This window comes from Pristiophorus japonicus, chromosome 3 (genome assembly GCF_044704955.1).
Source record: "Pristiophorus japonicus isolate sPriJap1 chromosome 3, sPriJap1.hap1, whole genome shotgun sequence".
Taxonomy (NCBI): domain Eukaryota; kingdom Metazoa; phylum Chordata; class Chondrichthyes; family Pristiophoridae; genus Pristiophorus; species Pristiophorus japonicus.
The window spans coordinates 65351936-65376073 of record NC_091979.1 but is presented as its reverse complement, the minus strand read 5'-3'; the positions used below and the strand labels follow the sequence as shown (position 1 = coordinate 65376073).

General features: G+C 44.4%; 1 protein-coding gene across 7 annotated transcripts in view; it reads left to right on the top strand.

Moving 5' to 3' along the window:
* The window catches only part of thsd7ba (thrombospondin, type I, domain containing 7Ba), a 1512301-nt gene that overhangs the window by 1349626 nt on the left and 138537 nt on the right, over positions 1 to 24138 (top strand). For all 7 annotated transcript variants that reach the window (XM_070875389.1, XM_070875388.1, XM_070875385.1 and 4 more), the window contains 2 exons: positions 11760 to 11875; positions 15322 to 15439. In XM_070875389.1, coding sequence (XP_070731490.1) covers positions 11760 to 11875; positions 15322 to 15439 — 234 coding nt within the window. The remainder of the gene's footprint in view (positions 1 to 11759; positions 11876 to 15321; positions 15440 to 24138) is intronic.

Here is a 24138-nt window from a genome sequence, read left to right as displayed (position 1 = left end):
CACAAGGGGTTGTTTGCATATAACAGATGTCCGTTTGGGATTCGTTCGGCCGCCGCGATCTTTCAGCGAAATATGGAAAGCCTGCTCAAGTCAATTCCAAGGGTGGTTTTTCAAGACGACATCCTCATCATGGGTCGCGATACTGAAGAACACCTCCACAACCTGGAGGAGGTGCTACGCAGACTGGACCGGGTAGGGCTGCGACTGAAAAAGGCGAAGTGCATCTTTTTAGCTCCAGAGGTAGATTCCTGGGGAGGAGGGTAGCAGCAGACAGGATCAGACCTACTGCATCCAAAACGGAAGCGATCCAGAATGCACCCAGACCCCGTAACACAACGGAGCTGCGTTCGTTCCTGGGACTCCTGAACTATTTTGGCAACTTTCTTCCCAAATTGAGCACGCTGTTAGAGCCGCTACACGTGCTCCTACGCAAAGGTCGCGATTGTGTCTGGGGGGACAGCCAGGAAAGGGCTTTTGATAGAGCACGCAATTTGTTATGCTCCAACAAATTGTTAACATTGTATGACCTATGTAAGAAACTAGTTTTAACGTGTGATGCGTCGTCCTATGGGGTCGGATGTGTGTTGCAGCATGTGAATGCCAATGGTCAGTTACAGCCGGTAGCTTATGCTTCCAGAAGTCTGTCCCGGGCAGAAAGGGGCTACGGGATGGTAGAAAAGGAAGCGCTAGCATGTGTATATGCAGTAAAAAAAATGCACCAGTGCCTGTTTGGCAGGAAATTTGAGCTGGAGACAGATCACAAACCCCTAACGTCCCTTTTGGCCGACAACAAGGCCATAAATGCGAATGCATCGACCCGCATGCAGAGGTGGGTACTTACGTTAGCTGCCTATGACTACACAATTCAGCACAGACCGGGCACTGAAAACTGTGCCAATGCACTCAGCAGGCTACCACTAGCCACCACTGAGGGGGCAGCTGAGCATGATGCTGAGTTGGTCATGGCTGTTGAAGCTTTCGAAAGTGAAGGCTCACCTGTGACAGCACATCAGATTAAAGTCTGGACAAATAAAGACCCGCTACTGTCTTAGTTAAGAAATGTGTCCTGAATGCGGACTGGGCAGCCACGGACGGGACATGCCCTGAGTAGTTTAAACCGTTTCATAGGCGCAAGGATGAACTCTCGATTCAGGCCGATTGCCTACTGTGGGGAAACCGAGTAGTCATGCCCCAGAAGGGCAGAGAGATGTTTATTACAGAACTTCACAATGAGCACCCAGGCATTGTCATGATGAAGGCAATTGCCAGGTCACACGTTTGGTGGCGAGGGATAAATGCAGACTTGGAACTTTGTGTTCGCAGGTGCAACTCGTGTGCTCAGCTGGGCAACGCACCCAGGGAAGCCCCTCTTAGCCCCTGGTCCTGGCCCGCCAAGCCATGGTCGTGCATCCATGTGGAATACGCAGGTCCTTTCATGAGAAAAATGTTTTTGGTTGTAGTAGACGTCTACTCCAAATGGATTGAGTGTGCCATTTTAAATTCAAGCACATCCTCTGCCACGGTAAAAAGTCTACCCGCAATGTTCGCCGCCCATGGTCCACCGGACGAATTTGGTCAGCGACAATGGCCCGTGCTTCACAAGCACTGAATTCCAGGACTTCGTGGCAGGCAATGGAATTAACCATGTCAGAACGGCACCGTTCAAGCTGGCCTCAAATGGCCTGGCGGAACGAGCAGTGCAGATAATCAAACAGGGGATGCTCAAAATCCAAGGGGGTTCCCTACAAAGCCGCTTATCACGCCTCCTGTTGGCCAATAGATCCCGACCACACTCGCTCACAGGGGTTCCACCCGCAGAGCTGCGAATGAAAAGGATGCTCAAAACCAGGTTATCCCTTATACACGCTACTATGAAAGAAATTGTTGAGAGCAGGTATCAGTCACAATGTGACTACCATGACAGGAATGTGAGGGCGCGATGTATTGATGTCAATGACCCTGTTTTTGTCCTTAATTATGCTGCAGGGCCCAAATGGCTTGCAGGCACTGTGATTGCCAAAGAGGGGAATAGGGTTTTAGTAGTTAAACTTATCCATGGACAAATCTGCCGCAAACACGTGGATCAAACTAAAAGGAGGTTCAGCAACCCCTTAGAAGAAGCAGAGGAAGAACACGATGTCGAGTTTACTCCACCAGAGGTGACCGAACACCGGAACCAAGTGGAGGAGAGCCCAGTCACTGTGGGCAGTCCAGACAGGCCTGAGACACCTCAAACAGCAGCCACTCAGGCCAGCGCCCAACAACCGGAGCCCCAACTCAGGCGCTCTACAAGGGAGCATAAACCACCAGAGAGACGTAACCTGTGATCCCATTAAGACTTTGCGGGGAGGTGATGTCATGTATTCAACTGTCGTTGTAACCCATGTATAAGCTGACCTAAGTTGTATACCTTGAGAACACTGACCACAGGGGGCGAACTTGTGGGAGACACTCCTAACCTGGACTTTCCGGTATAAAAGGGGAAGCTCCACCCACCGTCAGTCTGTTGAGGTCTTGGTAATAAAGGTAACAGGTCACAATGTGATCTTCTCTCAAGTATGGGCCTCGTGTGCATTTATACTGTGTAGTAAGGACATATTACCTCCCACTAGTTTTGGACACTTTGTATCCCTTGTTTTTAATTGGAATTCTTTATTTCTTTATTTCTTGTTTACTCACCTTTTTTTTTGGCTCTTCATATCTACCATCGGGGATAGACCAGCCTCCTCGCATCAGTCCATCCCTGTTCTGGCGGCGACTCTCACCAACTCCTGCCCACACCAATCTGGCATCCCGGTGGGCGGGAGTCCACTTACGCCACTCGGCCATCCGCTGACATCAGCGGGCGGTTCCCGGCGGCTCTCCCCTCTCCAGACCAGATCGAAATTGGCACTGGACGGAACCCGAGGAGGTATGTCGGTGGCAGTGGGTGGTGAGTTCATCAATTTCAGGCCTATGGCGTTTCATGCTTTGCAATGCAATGGGTCAAATCTTGCAGGATTGGGACAGCTTGCGGCTGGCGCCATTGGTTAGGCTTTTTCCTGCACCCGTCAGCTCGAAAAAAATTGCAGCATAGGAAGTCTATACTTGCCACAGAGGGAATGCAATGAAAGTTCACCAAATTGATTCCTGGGATGGGGGATTGTCCTATGAGGAGAAATTGAGTAGTCTAGGCCTATAGTCCCTCGAGCTTAGAAGAATGAGAGGTGATCTCATTGAAAAAAGAAAATTCTTACAGGGCTTCACAGGGTAGATGCAGGGAAGATGTTTAGATTAACAAAGAGAAAAAAGATACAGAAAGGAAAATAACTATTTATTCCCTGCAGGAATGAGACTGAACAATTTAAATTATTTCAGTTCTGGGTCAGGGAGATTAGAGAAGTTTTATCGCCAAAAAACTGATCGGTTTGAATCGGGTGGGAAGTAAAAATGTAAAAATCTCAAACCCGAACCCAATCCCCTTTGAGCACGGACTCTTTCCGTTTTGACAGAGACAGGATAGTGGCGGGTGACCAACCCACTGCCAGGAGGCAGGTCGCACACTTAAATATTGTAATGAGACTGCCTGCCTCAGATTTTAGGCTCCATACTGGTCAGCCGGGATATCTAGGTCTTGGGAAATCCAGCAGCTAAAAGGGAGGTGAGGACTGCTCATCTTAAGCGGTCCCTCGAATGAGGATGACTTGATTCCACAAGAGCTCACATATGTTTCAATGAAGGACCCGATGTACCAGTCCTGAACTCTAATTGAGGGGATGGAAGATGCCTGTGCATGGATTTTTTTAACGTGTGGTGACCGTTGCACATCAGCCACCACAAGGGCTCGACAGAGCTCGGCCTTTATCCAGTGGCAAGGGTTGAACCAGGAAGACTGGAGACCTGCTCTGCTGCACAGACCTAGTGCGCACACATATTGCAGTGTGGGCAGGGCCGTGCTACCTCTGGGCCCTCGGCTCTTCTGGGCCCCATACCCTCATTCACCTCACCTTCGCCCACAACGTTCCGGGGCCTGGCACTCCAGCTCTATTTATAGCCCCGACCCTGCGGTGGAGTTCTCACATAGGTCGGGGTGATCCACAACGTTCCAGGGCCCAGTGCTCGAGCTCTATTTCTCGCCCTGACCTGCGGTGCTGCATGGAAGAGTTAAGTGCTTTTTCAGCACTGCTTAGGAGCCAGGAGGAGCAAGAGTGCTTCCACCTGGCTCTCCAAGCTATCTTGTTAAACTCCCCAGTGATCGGACACCTTACTGCCCACCTGCGATCACCAATTCCCCCATCCGCGATCATAACCCTCTCCGCAATCACCGATCCCCCCACAATCACTGACCATCCGCCAACTTCGCCAACAGAGTAGTGCGGAATGGTTGTTTTTCGGACTGGAGGAAGACATACAGTGGTGTTCCCCAGGAATCAGTACCAGGACCACTGCTTTTCTTGATATATATTAATGATTTGGACTTAGGTGTACAGGGCACTATTTCAAAACTTGCAGATGACACAAAACTTGGAAGTATAGTGAACAGTGAGAAGGATAGTGATAGACTTCAAGAGGACAGTAACAAGCTGGTGAAATGGGCAAACATCTGGCCAATGAAGCTTAATGCAGAAAAGTGCGAAGTTAGACATTTTCGTCGGAAGAACGAGGAGAAGCAATATAAACTAAAGGATGCAAGGGAATGCAGGAACAGGGAGACCTGGGAGTACATGTGCACAAATCACTGAAGGTGACAGGACAGCATGAGAAAGTGGTTAAAAAAGCATACGGGATCCTAGGCTTTATAAATAGAGACATAGGGGCTGAAACTCAGTCCCGCCGGAAAGCTGGCGCACCTACTGTTTTTTAAGAGTTTTTACCACCGTTTCGGTAAGAGGTCCCCTCTTTCGCGAAATTTAATTCTTTGCCTTTGTTTTGAATCGGCCAAGAAGTTGGCGGTAAGTGCTGGTGAGGGGTGGAAGTGGAGGCGGGATGGATTCTCCGCTGCTATCACTCAGCAGCGGAGCGGTGGTGATGTCATTGCGCCTCCCTTAAAGGGGAGAGAATCGGCCATCAGTTGCGATCGGACACTGGACCACCAGAGGGGGTGGCTGGCTCCGTGTTGGCGGCCCGGCCGAACTAGGGGCCACAATAGTCCGGCCGACATGGAAGTCGGCCGGCAAAAAAAAAAAATGGCGGTCGCGGCATTGGGCCCTTGCACTTAATGGCCACCGCGCAGCCAGGGCTGACGGAGGAAACCTAAGGTGCACCGACAGAAAAAGCTGTCGGGGGCACCGCTCGGCGGCAATAAGATTTTTATGGCTAAATTTCGTGGGGGATGCCGACGGTGCACGCACTGATGCCGCAATCACGGCCACTCGGCAGCGGTGAGGCGGAAGTGGGGACCGCCAGAAAACCCCCCCCTGCTGAATTTAGCTTGCTGCGGCCATTCAACCAGAAATCGCAGCCACTCCACTCCGCTGCATGGCCGCCGCAAACAGGCGGTAACGGCCTTATTCAGGAGCTGAATTTCTGCCCCATAGAGTACAAAAGCAAGGAAGAGCCCCACACTTTAGGAAGGATATGAAGGTGTTAGAGAGGGTGCAGAAAAGATTTACAAGAATGGTTCCAGGGATGAGGGACTTCAGTTACGTGGATAGACTGGAGAAACTAGGGTTGTTCTCCTTGGAGCAGAGAAGATTAAGAGGAGATTTGATAGAGGTGTTCAAAATCATGGGTCTAGACAGAGTGGATAGAGGGCAACTGTTCCCATTGACAGAAGGGTCGAGAACTAGAGGACAGAGCTTTAAGCAGATTGGCAGAAGGTTCAAAGGCGACATGAGGGAAATCTTTTTTATGCAGCGAGTAGTTATGATCTGGAATGCACTGCTTGAAATGATGTTGGAGGCATATTCAATCATGGCTTTCAAAAGGGAATTAGATAAATATCTGAAAGAAATAATTGCAAGGCTAAGAAGAAAGGGCGGGTGATTGGAATTAGCTGAAGTGCTCTTGCAGAGTGCCGGCACAGGAATGACCTCCTATTGTGCTGTAACAATTCTATGATCTCTCTCTCCAATCTCTATCTGACCCCCTACTTCTCCTTGCACCCCCTGTCTCTCAACTTGACCCCCTGACCCCCATCTCTCCCTTCGATTTCTCTCCGACGCCCCTTGAAGGGTAAGGGTGAGATGCCATTTGTGTAAAGCAAATGGTGGAACTGTGTAAATTGATTAGCAAGTTCTGGAAATTTGCAGCTCATGCCATATCTCTTACTCCTCTGAACCTGCTGGTCAATTTGTGCATTAATATCAGTGTGTGTCATTAACATGCCAATATTTTTCCAGGAAGAATTAATCCAATGTGTTATCAGGGCCACTGATTTAAGACTGAATAACTTAAATTGCATTTTTATTATATTTTGCAAGTGTGAATATTTTAAGCTTAAAATTTCCGATTCTCTGAATTTGCATGGAAACCTGTAAGTCAATGGTCTTCATTACTATTAAATGTGTTTTAACAACGTCTTTAATTTCATTCCTGCCCTTTTTGTTAAAGCTCAGTATACAGAGGAAATGCCAAAAGACTGAGAGAGCCAGAATGGGTTGCAGGATGTCGGAGCCCTAGGAAGGGGATACCAGGTTCTGATAGGAGCGTGAGGGGTGTCAGGGTATGACAGTGCAGTGTCTGTGGGATAGGGCAACTTTGGGTATGGCAGTACTGGCCTGGCAGTGCTGGAATATGCGAGCATTATAGGATTGAGAGCATACTGCTGTCAACTCCTTCCCTACCAGAACTGGATTCTGAGCTTCCTTTACGCAATATTCCTTGAAGAACTTACAACAATTTAATATTTATTTTCTTGAAAAATGTTGAACTACTTTACAACTATTATGCTTGTAGGCACCTTTGATAATGACTCCACGAGGCAGGGTATGGTACTTAAACTGTGTAGACTGTAGTCCTTTATTGGCAGCTCCTCGAGTGAGGACACCAAGCTGTGAGCTCCCTTTTATACTGGGTTACCTGCAGCGTGCAGGTGACCCTTAGGTCTTCAGCAGCAGAATCCTCTGGTGTACAGGTAAGGTGTGTACAGTGTAAAGGTACATTCAGTGTTACAGACATCTTATAACAATACAAGCATACATACATAACAACAACAAATTCCTGGATCATAGCTTTTGGCACCCTGGGTGGGATGGCTTCGAACTCGAGCTCAGCGTTCTAGAAACATAGAAAATAGGTGCAGGAGTAGGCCATTCGGCCCTTCTAGCCTGCACCGCCATTCAATGAGTTCATGGCTGAACATGCAACTTCAGTACCCCATTCCTGCTTTCACGCCATACCCCTTGATCCCCCTAATAGTAAGGACTTCATCTAACTCCTTTTTGAATATATTTAGTGAATTGGCCTCAACAACTTTCTGTGGTAGAGAATTCCACCGGTTCACCACTCTCTGGGTGAAGAAGTTTCTCCTCATCTCGGTCCTAAATGGCTTACCCATTATCCTTAGACTGTGACCCCTGGTTCTGGACTTCCCCAACATTGGGAACATTCTTCCTGCATCTAACCTGTCTGAACCCATCAGAATTTTAAACGTTTCTATGAGGTCCCCTCTCATTCTTCTGAACTCCAGAGAATACAAGCCCAGTTGATCCAGTCTTTCTTGATAGGTCAGTCCCGCCATCCCGGGAATCTCTAATAGCAAGGGGGATATTGGCCCATTGCAGTGAAATGTGTGATGGCAACTGCAAAAGATGGTAGCTACCTCAGTCAGTGATGTCATCTGTATCTGAAACAGAGCTAGGAGACATTAGAGGTGAGGTAGGCAACAACACCACTTGAGTTGGAGACCAAGCTTGGAGAACTCAATCAGAGGTAAGTAAAATGAATAGGTAAGTTTAATCATGACAGACAGGCGTGTTCAAATGAGCGTAATAGAAATAAACACACACACGGAAACACATATAAACACACACACACACACACACACAGAAACACACACACATGCATATACAGAAACACAGAAGCACACAGAAACACACACACATAGAAACACACACACACATACATACACATACAGAAACACAGAAGCACACAGAAACACATACACACACAGAAACACATACACACACAGAAACACACACACACACATAGAAACACACACACACACACAGAAACATGAGACAGAAACACACAGACACACAGTTTCTGTATGTGTATGTGTTTGTGTGTTTGTGTGTGTGTGTGTGTGTGTGTTTGTGCGCGGCCCAGCCCGGAAATTGGCGCGGTCCCGGCCTGAAAGACCATCAGCCGGGGCCATTGGAGGAAGCAGCATGCAATGGCATACCACTGCAGGAAGCAGCACGTGCTGCTGCAGGAGGGCAATGGCTGCGAAGCCAGGTCACTGATTGCAGTGCGGGCAGGCACAGCAGGAGGGGAAAAGGAGCGGCAAGAGTTTGTAGAGGCAAGTGATCGGGGCCTGGGAGAGGCGAGAGTTCGGTGCTCAGAAGAGGCGAGGGCCCAGGGGTAGCACGGTATGTGTGCGATATGTGTGCACAGTAGGTCTGTACAGCAGAGCAGGTCATCAGTTGTCTTGGGTAATCCTTGCAACTGGACCAAGACCTAGCTCTGTCAAGCCCACGTGGTGGCTGGTGTGCAACGGCCACCACACATTAAAAAAATCCACGCGCAGGCATCTTCCACCCTTCAGAACCTGGAATATTAGGTCCTTCATTAAAACACCTGTGAACTCATCCCTTTTTGGCGTAGAAGCAAGTCATCCTCGTTTCGAGGAACTGCCTATGATGAATAGAAATAAGCATGTCCGGAAAGTGTTAAAAGGAAGCAAGTGAGCACTACATGCATGACTTCAATATGTTATAGAAAGATATGCATGTCCTGCTCCAACATGCAACACTATGATATCATGATGTAAGCAGCACATGAAAAGATACAGGACCAGAAAAGCCTTACCAGTCCATGTCGCAAAACAATACCTCTCAATCGCCCATTCAAATATCCCCCTTTTCTTCAAATGTTTCCATATTATCTTTTGCCACCATTGCTCCCTGCACCATGCATCATCATCTTTTGTTTAAAATAGTTAAATCTAAACTGCCTCTGCATTTCTTTCTTCTAAGTTTGCATCCAAGTCCGTGCCCTGAAACTTTCTATTTTATTTGCTCTGAACTCTAAATGAATTCAAGTCGACATTTTTACTGGAGCCATTTATTTTGGTGAGTGCTATTGATTTCAGTTGCAAAAAATTGTAGACTTCAGGAATTTCGATATGATGAGACTTATCCTTTTCTTTGCAGGTATATAACATCGCTGTTCTCAAACTCCTTTAAAATGTAATGTTGTGAACGCATAGAAGCTTCACAGTCATCAATATTCTTGCCTGCAAGGAAATAAATAGCCATGCAGAGTTGAGTGTCATCACATCATCACCGGGCCCCCCACATCATTGTGCCAGATTTTAACATCACCAGTGGTCTGATGCAGAGGTGAATGATGCCAATCAGACACCAGCACTGCTCTGCAGATCCTTTTGAAACATTGCACATAAATGTCCAAAAGTGTCTGGCGTGAGGACAACTACCGCGCAGTTCGGGTGGTCGATCGAAAAAATCAATTGGCCGCCGTGGTCGGGTACTTTTTCCCTCCCCGAGCCATATTCAGCTCGGGGAGGATGTTAGCGTGTTCACTTCCGCCGGAAACGGCACGGTGAAGCCGCTGTAAAGGAAGGTTTCCATTGGTGAGCTCTGCAGCGTGCGGGCCACTAGAAAGGGATTACCACATCGAAATTCATCGAGGAAAAGGTAGGAATTTTCGCGGCAGTGCCCCCGTGAGGTTTTTGATGTGGTGCTCGAACGCGACACCGCTGGGGCCCTTTGGTAGGTAAAAAAATGTATTACTTATTATTGTTTATATTTCATTTTCCATCATGCGTTCGCAGTATTTATCTTTTGATATAGTTTTATTAATTATTATATTTATTTTATTTAATTTTCCAGCATGCATTCACGGTATTTATCTTTTGATATAGTTTTATTAATTATTATATTTATTTTATTTAATTTTCCAGCATGCATGCGCAGTATTTATCTTTTGATATCGTTTTATTAATTATTATATTTATTTAATTTAATTTTCCAGCATGCATGCGCAGTATTTATCCTTTCATATAGTTTTATTAATTATTAGTGTTTTTATTTCATTTTCCAGTATCCACAGTATTTATCTTTTCATTTAGTTTTATTAATTATTAGTGTTTTTATTTCATTCTCCAGTATCCGTAGTATTTATCTTTTCATATAGTTTTATTAATTATTAGTGTTTTTATTTCATTTTCCAGCATCCGCAGTATTTAGCTTTTCATATAATTTTATTAATTATTTTGACTCCATCAAACCTGCTGAGTGCTGCTCAGAATTTTTGCACATCCCCTGTACTTTTGTACAATGTTCAGGTCTGACTTTTTAGTGGAGTCCTGTGGGCTGCAGAAACCTGCTTGGCAGGGTTCACCCTGAGGATGGGGGTGTGTTGTGAGGGCAACACCTGGTACACCTGGTCAGAAGTAGGGCAGCGCGCAGGAGAAGGCATCGCCATCAACATCGTGCAGACGGGCAGCGGGCAAGGGGGACAGCAGCCATGATTCGTTCATTCTGTGCTCGACCAGTGTGCTTGCCGTCTTCACCGGCCCAAATCAGGATTGCAGTTGGCTGCTTAGGGACAAGGGATATCCCCTGTCCATTTGGCTGCTCACTCCTCTGTGGAACCCCAGGACAGCACCAGAGCATCCATACAATGATGCTCATTGTGCATCATTGAGCAGTGCATAGGCATCCTTAAGCAGAGGTTCCGGAGCCTTGACCGCTCTGGTGGTACCTTGCAGTACTCTCCTCAACGGATCTCCATAATCATCGTGGTCTGCTGTATGATGCACAACCTGGCCATCATGAGGGAATAGCCGCTGGAGGTTGAGCCAGCAGTACTACCTGAGGAGGAAGAGGAGGAGGAGGAGGATCCCCGTCGCTCCAGTGATAGGAGGCATCGACCCATCGCCACCCTGGAAGGGCCGGGTGCAGACTGGCTAGCACCCTCCTGGGAGGATGCGTCCTCACATCTATGGAGGTGCCTGACACCTCCCCTGCAATTTCCCTCCATGCATTATGTACTGGTGGTCTGCCAGATCTCCCCACGTCAGGAAACAGCATTTATCTTCTGTCCTCCACACCGTCCATCAGTGTCTCCAGCTCCATATCAGTGAATCTGCTGGCTCTCCTTGCACCTCTTACACCAGCCATCCTTCCAACCTCCTTCCCCCCTCAGGGCCTTGCTGCAAACCCTGGCCTTTGCCAGGGAGCAGCTGGCTCATTAGAAACCCTTACCTGTATGCTGAATTTCTCAGTGGTGATAACGCTGAAATTAAGACAGCCACACCGCTGAAAAATCCACTTTGGAAGGGTTCATTAGCACTGGAACCCATTTGTTCACTTTTGGAGCCGAATATGGGGTGCTCCAGCCACGAATAAATGGCGACATTAATGGCCACAAAAAGGTGGGGGGAGCACCAGCTTTCCAGTGGTACTGAATTTCGGGCCCACTAGTATTTCTTAGCAGTCATGTAATGCTCTTTTCTCAATAGACCTGTTAGCAATTAAAAGCAAATTATCTTCTTTGAATTGATAATATTTCTGGGGAGGTTAACTGTAACAGGTACAGCTCTAGACCACAGTCAACGCAGTTACCTTTTCTGGATGTGGTTTTATGATTCTCAGAATGGAGCTCTTGCCAGCTGAGTGATAAAGCAGTTTGTGGACAAGGACTGAAGATCCGCTTGCTGGATTGCGTGCAAAGCAATGGGAAGTCAGTCAATATCAAGTATTGTGAGAAGGTGAGATCTCAATATAAAGTGTGGTTTCATGGCTGAATCTGGCTGATTTAGAGGTGCAATTGTACAAAAATAAGATGAACTGATAATTTCACAACACCTGCACAATGTGTAATCTTATTCAAACGTTTCCTCTTCCATAAATCATGCCCAATCACCTCAGCATAAAACAGTAAAGGTATTAATAAGAAATTACTGTCTTATATAATGCATGACATGATTTAACAGTTTAATACTTTTGCTATCACTTTCTAACTATGCATAATATTGACATTGTGAGCAGTGAAGCCATCATTGAAAAGATACTTGCAACAACGAGTCAGTGATGCTTTCCACATCGGCTTGGCTCCCTTTCTCTGTGCTTTACGACATAGTGGGAGATATATTGCTGGCTCTGTGCACTGGCACAGTGGATTGCCTGGACATGGTAAATATTGCAAAATCACATTGGTCCAGGTGCACATCTGTAAAAAGATGCTGCCCAATATTACTTCCATTCATTTAAATGTAAGGAAAATCAGGCAAGGTCTTTACTGGCATGCACTGCATGCTCAACTTTTTGATATCCGCTGTGCTCTGGGTGGTCCAGTGCTCTAATAACTCTGCATGCTTGATCCCCAGGTGCATCCCCTGTTTACATTGGAGGGCTCTCTATTGTGCTTTATGATTAGTGGCGGAAATTATTAAAATCTTTTCTTATTTTGTATTAGTGTAAAATCTTTTCTTAGTTGTGCTTGTTGTTTACAATTGAGTACGACTGCCATGCAAACTCCCCCAGGCCCTGAGTTGGAGAATTGACCCTTTAACATTCTTTGTGGCTATAATCTCCCACACCATCAGGTCCATTTCATGTTCCGTGAACTTTTGCTTCCTTATATTTTTAAGAAAGTAGGCCATTTTCTGATTAGCTCTTCTTTACTATTCCCTGTTTGTTCCTGTTTTTAGGTAGTAACAGAAATTGTTCTAGTCTCTGATGACTGGGTGATTCAACATTCTCCCAGTGGAAAGCTCAGTTGTCCCAAAACTAGTGCATGATTAGCTTAACCATGTACAGTTACCTCAAAATTGTGCAAAGTGCCCTAATGGCACCAGTCTGAAATTAACCCTTTGGTATTTGAATAGAAAAATGTTTCCTCTGTATCCAATCAGTGTTGTGTCTCCTGCAAAAGTGGAAAAGTATTTCATTTCCCAGCAATCAAAAATATCCACAGAAATGTATAAATTATTTAAAAGAGCCTTTTATTGCAAGCGAATTATGTGCTGGAAATTCATCAACCTTCCGCCACGTTTTTCAGAGATATTTTGTCGTTTTTGGGTGGAAAACGGTACGGTGGGCAATTCACAAAGTCCTCCGCCGCTGGTTTTGAAATACCACTGGGGAGCGGACCGCTGGCGTGCAAGACTTGTAAAACTGCTTCCGTCCAAGTTTGGTCACAGCGGTGACCCATAGATGGGGCAAAAAATAACCGCCGAGGAAAAGCCTGTTGGAGCAGCCCTTGGAACGGCAGTAGGTATGAAACCCTGCAAAAAGGTAAGTTAAGTTTTTTATTTATAAATTCTTTTGCAGCGATTCACTAGAAAAGGATCTTGTAAATGTTTGGTGATTTTTTTTAAACATTTTTGTTTTTTGGAAAATATTTTTTGTGTTTTACCCCCTCCCTCGGCCCAACTCGCAGCAGTAATCGGCTTCGGACTAAAATTGGCGAGGATCGCAGTTTCCGCCGCGAATCCCCGTGCAATGCCGATTTTTCCCACTGGGCGGATTTTTTCCTATTTTTTCAAGGATTTACCGCCTCGAAATCATAGCGGAATTATAGTTTTTTTTTTTGGCGGCAAACCAGTGGTAGTTTTTTTTCATGAATTTCCAGCCCTATGTTTCAAATGTATGTTCAAAAATACAAGCAGAGATAAGGGGTGATTCTGTGATTCAGGCTCCCAGTGGAGAGCTGCGTTCATATGGAGTGTGAGGTGAAGCTACAACTACAACTTTATATCCTCTATTCTCCAACCCACGCTCTCTGCGAATGTAGCTCTGCGCTGGGAACATATTATTGTGAAATTACCCCTACAGTCTCGTCATATAGGAATTCCATGGCTTTCTGTAAAATATAAACAGAGTGCAGGCTTCTCATTTTAACCATATTAAAAACAAAATAAAAGGTCAGGAAAAATGTTTTTACATTCTGAAAATGGATATGTATACTTTGATCTTTAAAGGTCAAAACCATTTTAAAAACTTATGCCTGTGTAGAACTTTTTCTTATTGCCCAATACAAATAATTGCATTTTACAATTTAATGCTTTCAGTGGTGATTTATAGTTTTTTTTTGCTGCGCTGCACCATTTTATTGCAGAAGTATATCCAGTTATGTTATTTTTTTGACGCTAACTCTATGTAAGACCATGCAAATCATGTCATTGGTGGATTACAGATTCCCAATGTGTCAAGCTTGACATGCCGGCACAAAGTCAGCAATTAAATAGTAAAGCACACACCAGCAGAATATAATGCATCAATAAAGCCAAAATCAATGAGATGTTGGTAAAGAAAAAAAGACCCTAAATTTTTAATGTGAAATTTAAATATTTGGCAGTCCTGGTTTAACATTTATATTGAACTCAGATACTTCAAATTGACTGATCTGCATATTACTGTCATTGTGGCTTCACTGGTGCAGTCATCAACTGATGGGGATAACACTAGATTTTCATTATCTGTGAAAAAGCGTTTTGACCAAGTCAATAGCAAGCAGCAAATGCATTTATGGTTTTAATCAAATTATAATACAACACAAAATAAAACAAAAAAGAGTGATTCAGCGAGTGGGCAGTAGCACTCACAGGGAGCACATCTTCGGAAATCACAGGATCACTGCTGCCCCAAGGTTCCATACCTGCAAAGAAATATTTAAGAACCTGTGACAAGGTCAACAAACCCACTGCTTGCAGATTATGCAAAATCTATCATGCCAGTCTACTGACGATTTTTATTTCTTGAGGAAAAGCTCTTCAGAATATCTATCCATCCCTTCATCTCCCACTATTCACCTCCTTCACTCACACCTTGCAGCAGGACCAGAAGCAGAAAGGATTTAAGATTTTTGCAACAACAGAATTTACATTAGATGTATTGATTAAATAGCATTCAGCTGCCTAGGGCTTAAGCTCTGGAATTCCCTCCCTAAACCTTTCCACCTCTCTACCTCTCCTCCAGTAAGATGCTACTTGAAACCTACCTCTTTGACCCAGCTTTTGGTCACTTGTCCTAATATCTTCTTATGTGGCTCCGTGTCAAATTTTGTTTGATAGCACTCCTGTGAAGATTCCTGGGATGTTTTACTAGTTAAAGATGCTATATAAATGCAAGTTGTTATTGTTGAGATTCGTAACTGAATTGCAGTATTGAATAGCCAGTCTACTGTTGCATTTCTTTGTCTCCTTTTTCCAAGATGGAACTGGAATCTCCCTGGCATTTATCTATGTACTGCTTTGTGGAATGCCCTGTAAACTGCCAGCTGTCAGAGTGGTCGTCTTGGTCTGAATGTTCCCGCACTTGTGGACTTGAGGGTATGTAAATACTTATGAACGTCAAAATGCAGACATCAGTTCACCTTCCTCTGTAAGATATTAAGACAAGCAGTTATTGAGTTTAATCTAAAAGGATGTGCAGATGGCATTCCAAAATACTAATTGTATAGTAATTGCTCAAATTTAAGGCCTAGTTAGGGAACGTGTATGTTAGTTGTCACAACAATTCAGTTGTTGGTATCTAAAGTACTTTTCAATGAATTTAATTTTTTTATTGCTTAAATTCTGGGTGAAACCCACATAGAAGGTACTGCACACAGAAACAAATGTTTCTAAATATTTGATGTATGACAATCAGATGGAAAACAAGCAAGTGCCTCACTGTCTGTGGCTTCCTAACAGCAAATAATATTCTATATTCAACCAAAATAAATATATAATTGTAGTGAATGATGTCAAACATGTTTTACCATTCACTGCAATATTGCTTGTCTAACTGTGGAATTTATCTGGCAATTATTCTAGATTCGATGCACGTTTACAACAGTTTACATTTAATATTCGATGCTGCATTTGAATTTTGCATATCTGAATTATTCAGTACTGAACATATTGCAAATTCAGAAACCTTTAGATAAATTACAGGGACAGTGGAGGTAAAAGATGTCTGTATAGTAGATTTGTAATCAATATTCTTTTTAGATGGCCTGTTTAGTGCTGATTAATCATTTTATTTGCATCTTATGGTGTTTCTATTATTTCCTCCACCATTAGATAATGCAAATATGCATTCATTGTTCGAAGTGAGGGCACAACTGAAATCATAACATGAAGTGACCCGAATAGGAACATTTCATATTGATTGGTAATATCTCAAAGTTTAGATAAGTTGGGTAATTGAGGTTCAGATCAACCTGCCCCTTCAATAAAATGCAGCATATTTGGTCATGTTTGTACATGCAGAGCTCCTGTGGGTAATTTTGACTGAATTGTCATCACGTTTTACATCTCTCCCAATTTTTATTTCCATTGAAGTCAATCTCGCCCGCTTTACACTATCGTGGAAAGTCAAATTACCTCCACCGTGTGTATCTAACATCAGAACTACCTGATGAAGCTACAACACAGGACTACATACACTCGAAATAACGAAAGCAGCAGGGTATTTAGTACTCCTACAAGCAAGCTATCAGGCCAAAGATCTGCAGCCCTGTCACATCCAGTCATGAATGGTGGGGGACATTTAAGCAACTAACAGGAAGATGAGGCTCCATGAACATCCCCATCATCAACAATAGCAGAGATTGCAAATGTTGCAGCCTTGTTCAAAAAAGGGAGAAGGATAAACCTGACAATTGCAAGCCAGTCAGTTTAACTTTGGTGGTGGGGAAGCTTTTAGCAAAATATAATCCGAGATAAAATTGACAGCCACATGGACAAGCATGGATGAATAAAGACGAGCCATCATGGATTTGTTGAGGGCAAATTTTGTTTGACTAATTCGACTGAGCTTTTTGATGAGGTAACAGAGAGGGTGGATGAGGGTACTGCAGCTGATGTGGTACATATGAACTTTCAAAAAACGTTGAATAAAGTACCACATATTAGGCTTGTTAGCAACATTGGAGTTTATGGGATAAAAGGGCAGTAGCAGCATGGATACAAAATTGGCTAAGGGATAGAAAACAGAATTGTGGTGAATGGCTGCTTTTCGGACTGGAGGGAGGTATACAGTGGTGTTCCCCAGGATTCATTACGAGGACCACTGCTCTTTTTGATATACATAAATGACGGGCTTGCGAGTACAGGGCACAATTTTGAAATGACACAAAACTTGGAAGTGTAGTAAACGGTGAGAAAGGTAGTAATAGACCAAGTAGACATAGACAGGCTGGTGGAATCTGTGGTCACGTGGCAGATATAATTCAATGCAGAGAAGTGTGAGGTGATGCATGTTTGTAGGAAGAATGAGGAGAGATCATACATGCTAAATGGTACAATGTTAAAGCGGGTGCAAGAAGAGAGACCTGGGGGTGTTCATACACAAGTCGTTGAAGGTGGCAGGACAGGTTAACAAAGCAGTTAATAAAGCATGTGCAATCCTGGGCTTTAAAAATAGAGGCATACTAAATCCAGGAAGTTATCCTAAACCTATATAAAACATCAGTTCGGATCCCTGCTGGAATATTGTGTCCAATTCTGGGCTCCGACTTCAGGAAGGATGTGAAGGCTTTGGAGAGGGTACAGAAGAGATTTATTAGAATGGTTCCAGGGATGAGGAATTACAGTCACATGGATAGACTGAAGAAGCTGGGATGTTCTCCTTACAGCAGAGAAGGCTAAGAGGAGATTTGGAGAGATAAAAGAGGAGATAAAAGGTAACTTCGATGGTATGAGACATGAATTGGCTAGAATAGTCTGGCGAGTGATACTTAAAGGGTTGACAGTGGATGGGCAATGGCAAACATTTAAAGATCACATGGATGAACTTAAGCAATTGTACATCTCTGTCTGGAGTAAAAATAAAACGGGAAAGGTGGCTCAACCGTGGCTAACAATGGAAATTAAGGATCGTGTTAAATCCAAGGAAGAGGCATATAAATTGGCCAGAAAAAGCAGCAAACCTGAGGACTGGGAGAATTTTGTAATACAGCAGAGGAGGACAAAGGTTTTAATTAGGAGGGGGAAAATAGGGTATGAGAGGAAGCTTGCTGAGAACATAAAAACTGACTGCAAAAGCTTCTATAGATATGTGACGAGAAAAAGATTAGTGAAAACAAACGCAGTCAGATTCAGGAGAATTTATAATGGGGAACAAAGAAATGGCAGGCCAGTTAAACAAATACTTTGGTTCTGTCTTCACGAAGGAAGACACAAATAACCTTCCAGAAATACTAGGGGACAGTGGGTCCAGTGAGAAGGAGGAACTGAAGGAGATTTGGAGAGATAAAAGAGGAGATAAAAGGTAACTTCGATGATATGAAACGTGAATTGGGTGGGAAATTGTGTTAGGGATATTGATGGGATTGAAGGCCGATAAATCCCCGGGACCTGATACTCTGCATCCCAGAGTACTTAAGGAAGTAGCCCTAGAAATAGTGGATGCATTGGTGATCATTTTCCAACAGTCTATCCACTCTGGATCGGTTCGTATGGAGTGGAGGGTAGCTAATGTAACACCACTTTTTAAGAAAGGAGGGAGAGAGAAGGCAGGTAATTATAGACCAGTTAGCCGGCATGAGTAGTGGGGAAAATGTTGGAATCAATTATTAAGGATGAAATAGCAGCACATTTGGAAAGTAGTGACGGGATCGGTCCAAGTCAGCATGGATTTATGAAATGGGAAATCCTGCTTGACAAATCTTCTCGAATTTTTTGAGGATGTAACTGGTAGAGTGGCCAGGGAAAACCAGCAGATGCAGTGTGTTTGGACTTTCAAAAGGCTTTTGACAAGGACCCACGCAAGAGATTGGTGTGCAAAATTAAAGCACATGGTATTGGGGGTAATGTATTGATGTGGATAGAGAACTGGTTGGCAGACAGGAAGCAGAGAGTCAGGATAAACGGGTCCTTTTCAGAATGGTAGACAGTGACTAGTGGGGTGCCGCAGGGCTCAGTGCTGGAACCCCAGCTATTTACAATCTACATTAATGATTTGGATGAAGGAATTGAGTGTAATATCTAAAAGTTTGCAGATGACGCTAAGCTGGGTGGCAGCGTGAGCTGTGAGGAGGACGCTAAAAGGCTGCAGGGTGATTTGACAGGTTAGGTGAGTGGGCAAACGCGTGGCAGATGCAGTATAATGTGGATAAGTGTGAGGTTATCCACTTTGGTGGCAAAAACGCGAAGGTAGAATATTATCTGAATGGCGGTAGATTAGGAAAAGAGGAGATGTAACGAGACCTGGGTGTCATGGTACATCAGTCATTGAAAGTTGGCATGCAGGTACCGCAGGCGGTGAAGAAGGCAAATGGTATGTTGGCCTTCATAGCTAGGGGATTTGAGTATAGGAGCAGGGAGGTCTTACTGCAGTTGTACAGGGCCTTAGTGAGGCCTCACCTGGAATATTGTGTTCAGTTTTGGTCTCCTAATCTGAGGAAGGACGTTCTTGCTATTGAGGGAGTGCAGCGAAGGTTCATCAGACTGATGCCCCGGATGGCAGGACTGACATATGAGGAGAGATTGGATCGACTGGGTCTGTATTCACTGGAGTTTAGAAGGATGAGAGGGGATCTCATAGAAACAGATAAAATTCTGACGGGACTGGACAGGTTAGATGCAGGAAGAATGTTCCCGATGTTGGGGAAGTCCAGAACCAGGGGACATAGTCTAAGGATAAGGGATAAGCCATTTCGGACCGAGATGAGGAGAAACTTCTTCACTCAGAGAGTTGTTAACCTGTGGAATTCCCTGCCGCAGAGAGTTGTAGATGCCAGTTCTTTGGATATATTCAAGAGGGAGTTAGATATGGCCCTTATGGCTAAAGGAATCAAGGGTGTGGAGAGAAAGCAGGAAAGGGGTACTGAGGTAAATGATCAGCCATGATCTTATTGAATGGTGGTGCAGGCTCAAAGGGCCAAAAGGCCTACTCCTGCACCTAGCTTCTATATTTCTATGTTTCTATGATAGAAGTATTTAAAATCATGTAGGGTTTAGATAGAGTAAATAAAGAGAAACTGTTTCCACTTGCTGATGGGTCAATAACCAAAGGGCACAAATTTAAGCTGATTGACAAAAGAACCAGAGGCATCATGAGGAAAAACATTTTTTAACGCAACTGGTAGTTAGGATTTGAATGAGCTGCCTGATAGGGTGGTGGATGCAGATTCAATAGTAGCCTTCAAAAGGGAATTTTCCAAATACTTGAAGGAGAAACAAAATGCAGGAATATGGGGAAAGAGCGGGGGAGTGGGGACTAACTGAATTGCTCTTCAAAAGAGCTGTGCAGACTTAATGGGCTGAATGGCCTCGTTCTGTGCTGCCATTCTATCATTCTGTGAGTGCAAATGAAAAATCTGAAGTGTCAGCAACCATCTTCATCCGGGAGTCCCGAGCGGATGAACCTTTTCGGCTTACTCCTGGGATCCCCATCATCATGAATGCCAGTCTTCAGCCAATTTGATTCACTCCATGTGACATCAAGTAACAGCTGAGCGCACTGGTCACAGAAAAGGGTATGGGCCCCGACAACATCCTGGCCAAAAGTTGTGCTCCAGAACTAGCCACCCCCCGAGATAAGCTATTTCAGTACAAGTACAATACTGCCATCTATCTGACAATGTGCAAAATGGCCAGGTGTGTCCTGTCCACAAAAACCAGGTCAAATCTAAACCAGTCAATTGCCGCCCTATCAGCCTACTCCGAATCACCAACAAAGTGATGGACGGTATTGTTAACAGCGCTATCAAGCAGAACCTACTCACCAAGAATTGCTCACTGATAAGTTTGGATTCTGCCAAGACCATTTGGCTCTGAACCTCGTTACAGCCTTGGTCCAACTTGGACACAAGAGCTGAATTCCAGAGGTGAGGTAAGAGTGACTGCACTTGATATCAAGGCCGCATTTGACCGAGTGTGGCATCAAGGAGCCCTAGTAAAACTGAAGTCAATGGGAATCAGGGGAAAAAGTCTCCACTGGCTGAAGTCATGCCTAGCACAAAGGAAGATGGTTGGAGGTCAATCATCACAGCCCCAGGACATCACTGCAGGAGTTCGTCAGGGCAGTGTCCTAGGCCCAACCATCTTCAGCTGCTTCATCAATGAACTTCCCTCTATCATAAAGTTAGAAGCGGGCAGTTCGCTGATGATTGATCAGTGTTCAGCTCCATTTGCAATTCATAGAAACATAGAAACATAGAAAATAGGTGCAGGAGTAGGCCATTTGGCCCTTAGAGCCTGCACCACCATTCAATAAGATCATGGTTGGTCATTCACCTCAGTACCCCTTTCTTGCTTTCTCTCCATACCCCTTGATCCCTTTAGCCGTAAGGGCCATATCTAACTTCTTCTTGAACATATTCAATGAACTGACATCAACAACTCTCTGCGGTATGGAATTCCACAGGTTAACAACTCTCTGAGTAAAGAAGTTTCTCCTCATCTCAGTCTTAAATGGCTTACTCCTTATCCTTAGACTATGTCTCCTGGTTCTGGACTTCCCCAACATCCGGAACATTCTTCCTGCATCTAACCTGTCCAGTCCCGTCAGAATTTTATCTGTTTCTATGAGATCCCCTCTCATCCTTCTAAACTCCAGTGAATACAGGCCCAGTCGATCCAGTCTCTCCTCATATGTCAGTCCTGCCATCCGGGGAATCCGTCTGGTGAACCTTCGCTGCATTCCCTCAATAGCAAGAACGTCCTTCCTTAGATTAGGAGAACAAAACTGAACATAATATTACAGGTGAGGCCTCACTAAGACCCTGTACAACTGCAGTAAGATCTCCCTGCTCCTATACTCAAATCCCCTAGCTATGAAGGCCAACATACCATTTGCCGCCTTCACCACCTGCTGTACCTGCATGCCAACTTTCAATGACTGATGAACCATGACATCCAGGTTTCGTTGCACCGCCGCTTTTCTTAATCTGCCGCCATTCAGGTAATATTCTGCCTTCGTGTTTTTTCTACCAAAGTGGATAACCTCACATTTATCCACATTATACTGCATCTGCCATGCATTTGCCCACTCACCTAACCTGTCCAAGTCACCCTGCAGTCTCTTAGCGTCCTCCTCACAGCTCACACCACCATCCAGCTTTGTGTCATCTGCAAACATGGAGATATTACACTCAATTCCTTCATCTAAATCATTAATTCCTCAGATAATGAAGCAATCCATGGTTGTATGCTGCAAAACCTGGCAAACATTTAGGCTTGGGAAAATAACATTTGTGCCACTCAAGTGCCAGGCAATGACTATTTCCAACAAGGAAGTGCCTAACCATCTCTCCTTGTTATTCAGTGGCATTACCATTGCCAAATCTCCCACCATCAACATCCTTGGCGTCACCATTGAACAGAAACTCAAGTGGACCAGCCACATAAATTCAGTGGCTACAAGAGCAGGTCAGAGGCTGGGCATTCTGTGATGAGTGTTTCACCTCCTGACCTCCCCAAGTCAACTACTTATAAGGAACAAGTCAGGAATGTGATGAACTACTCTCCCCTTGTCCGTCTAGCGCTAGCTGCAACATCACTCAAGAAGCTCAATATGATCCAGGACAAAGTAGTCTGTTTGATCAGCACTTCATCCAGTAGCCTAAACTTCCACCACCGGTGTACCGTGACTACAGTGTATCGTATTCTACAGGATGCACAGCACCACCTCACCACGACTTATTTGGTGGCTCCTCCCAAACTTGTAACCTCCACCACCTGGAAGGACAAGGGAGGAAATGTACAGGAACACCATCATCTCCAAGTCACACACCATCATGACTTGGACATATATCACCATTTTTTATCATCGCTGGGTCAAAATCCCAAACACTGTGGGGCAATGTTTCCCCTCATTTTTTTAATGGGCTGCACTGCCCATTGCATGAATGAAAGGTCCCATTGAAAAGCTGGTGAGCGGCCTGTGCAAGACCTGCAGCCAGCTGTGTGCCATGTAGCTGAGTAGGAACGTTAGTGGGAACAACTTCAATACACAAACTTGAAGTGTTTCAAGAGGAAGGCCCACCACCATCTTTTCCAGGGCAACTAGGGATGGAAAATAAATGTTGGCTTTGCCAGCGACACCCTGATACTGGGAATGATTTTTTTTAAAACAACAATTAAAGTAACTTATTTTGGGAGATTCAATTCCCAGTGACCTATTTATGGAAAATTTAATGCCAAGTTATTTTTTCCCTTGTGCCTTTCTGCTCATGGGTCTAGGTTTGATAAGGCATGCATTTGGCCTCTGAAGGTCCCATATTAACCAGGAAATTCATGCACCAGCCTTTGACTGTCAGCTTGACTCAGTGGGGCAACTCTCACCCTTGAATCAAAAGGTGGTCAGTTCAAATTCCAATCCAGAACTTTAGCACATAATCTGGGCTGACACTTCAGTGCAGTACTGATGGAGTGCTACATTGGTGGAGTTGCTATGTTTCAGATAAGGCATTAAACTGAGGCCCCATCTTTCTTTTGAGGTAAATGCTCCCGTAGAAATGTACAGCACAGGAGGCGGTCAATGAATCTATTGTGCCTGTGTCACCTCTTTGCTAGAGCAATCCAAAACTATGCTGACTGGCTTTAATGTGAATTTTATAATGGGATTTCATATAAAAATTGTGCAATTTTATTATGACTTTTTTTTTACTCTTGTACTCTATTCTTCTATTTATAAAACATAAATACTATTGAATTTTTAATGACATGATCTATCTGCACTCATACTTGTATGGAATGATGTATTTGAACCCTTAGATCTCTGCAGATCCCCATATCCTTCACCATTTTTCCATTGAAAATACATTCCTAAAATGTATTACTTCATACTTCTTCACAATAAATTACTTCTGTCATCTATCTTCCCATTCCATTAACCTATGTCCTCCTCGCTATTTGCTAAATCCTCCACTTATGTATCATTGACAAATTATGGCATTATGCTGCCTATGCCCAGGCTGGACACTGGAGATCCCTAATAGATGGCGCTAAAATGAAATTAATGTTGGGAAATGTGAAATCCACACCACGGAGATCACTAGATCTTTGTGGGCAGCTTTCTTTGAGGTCAGCGGTGAGCG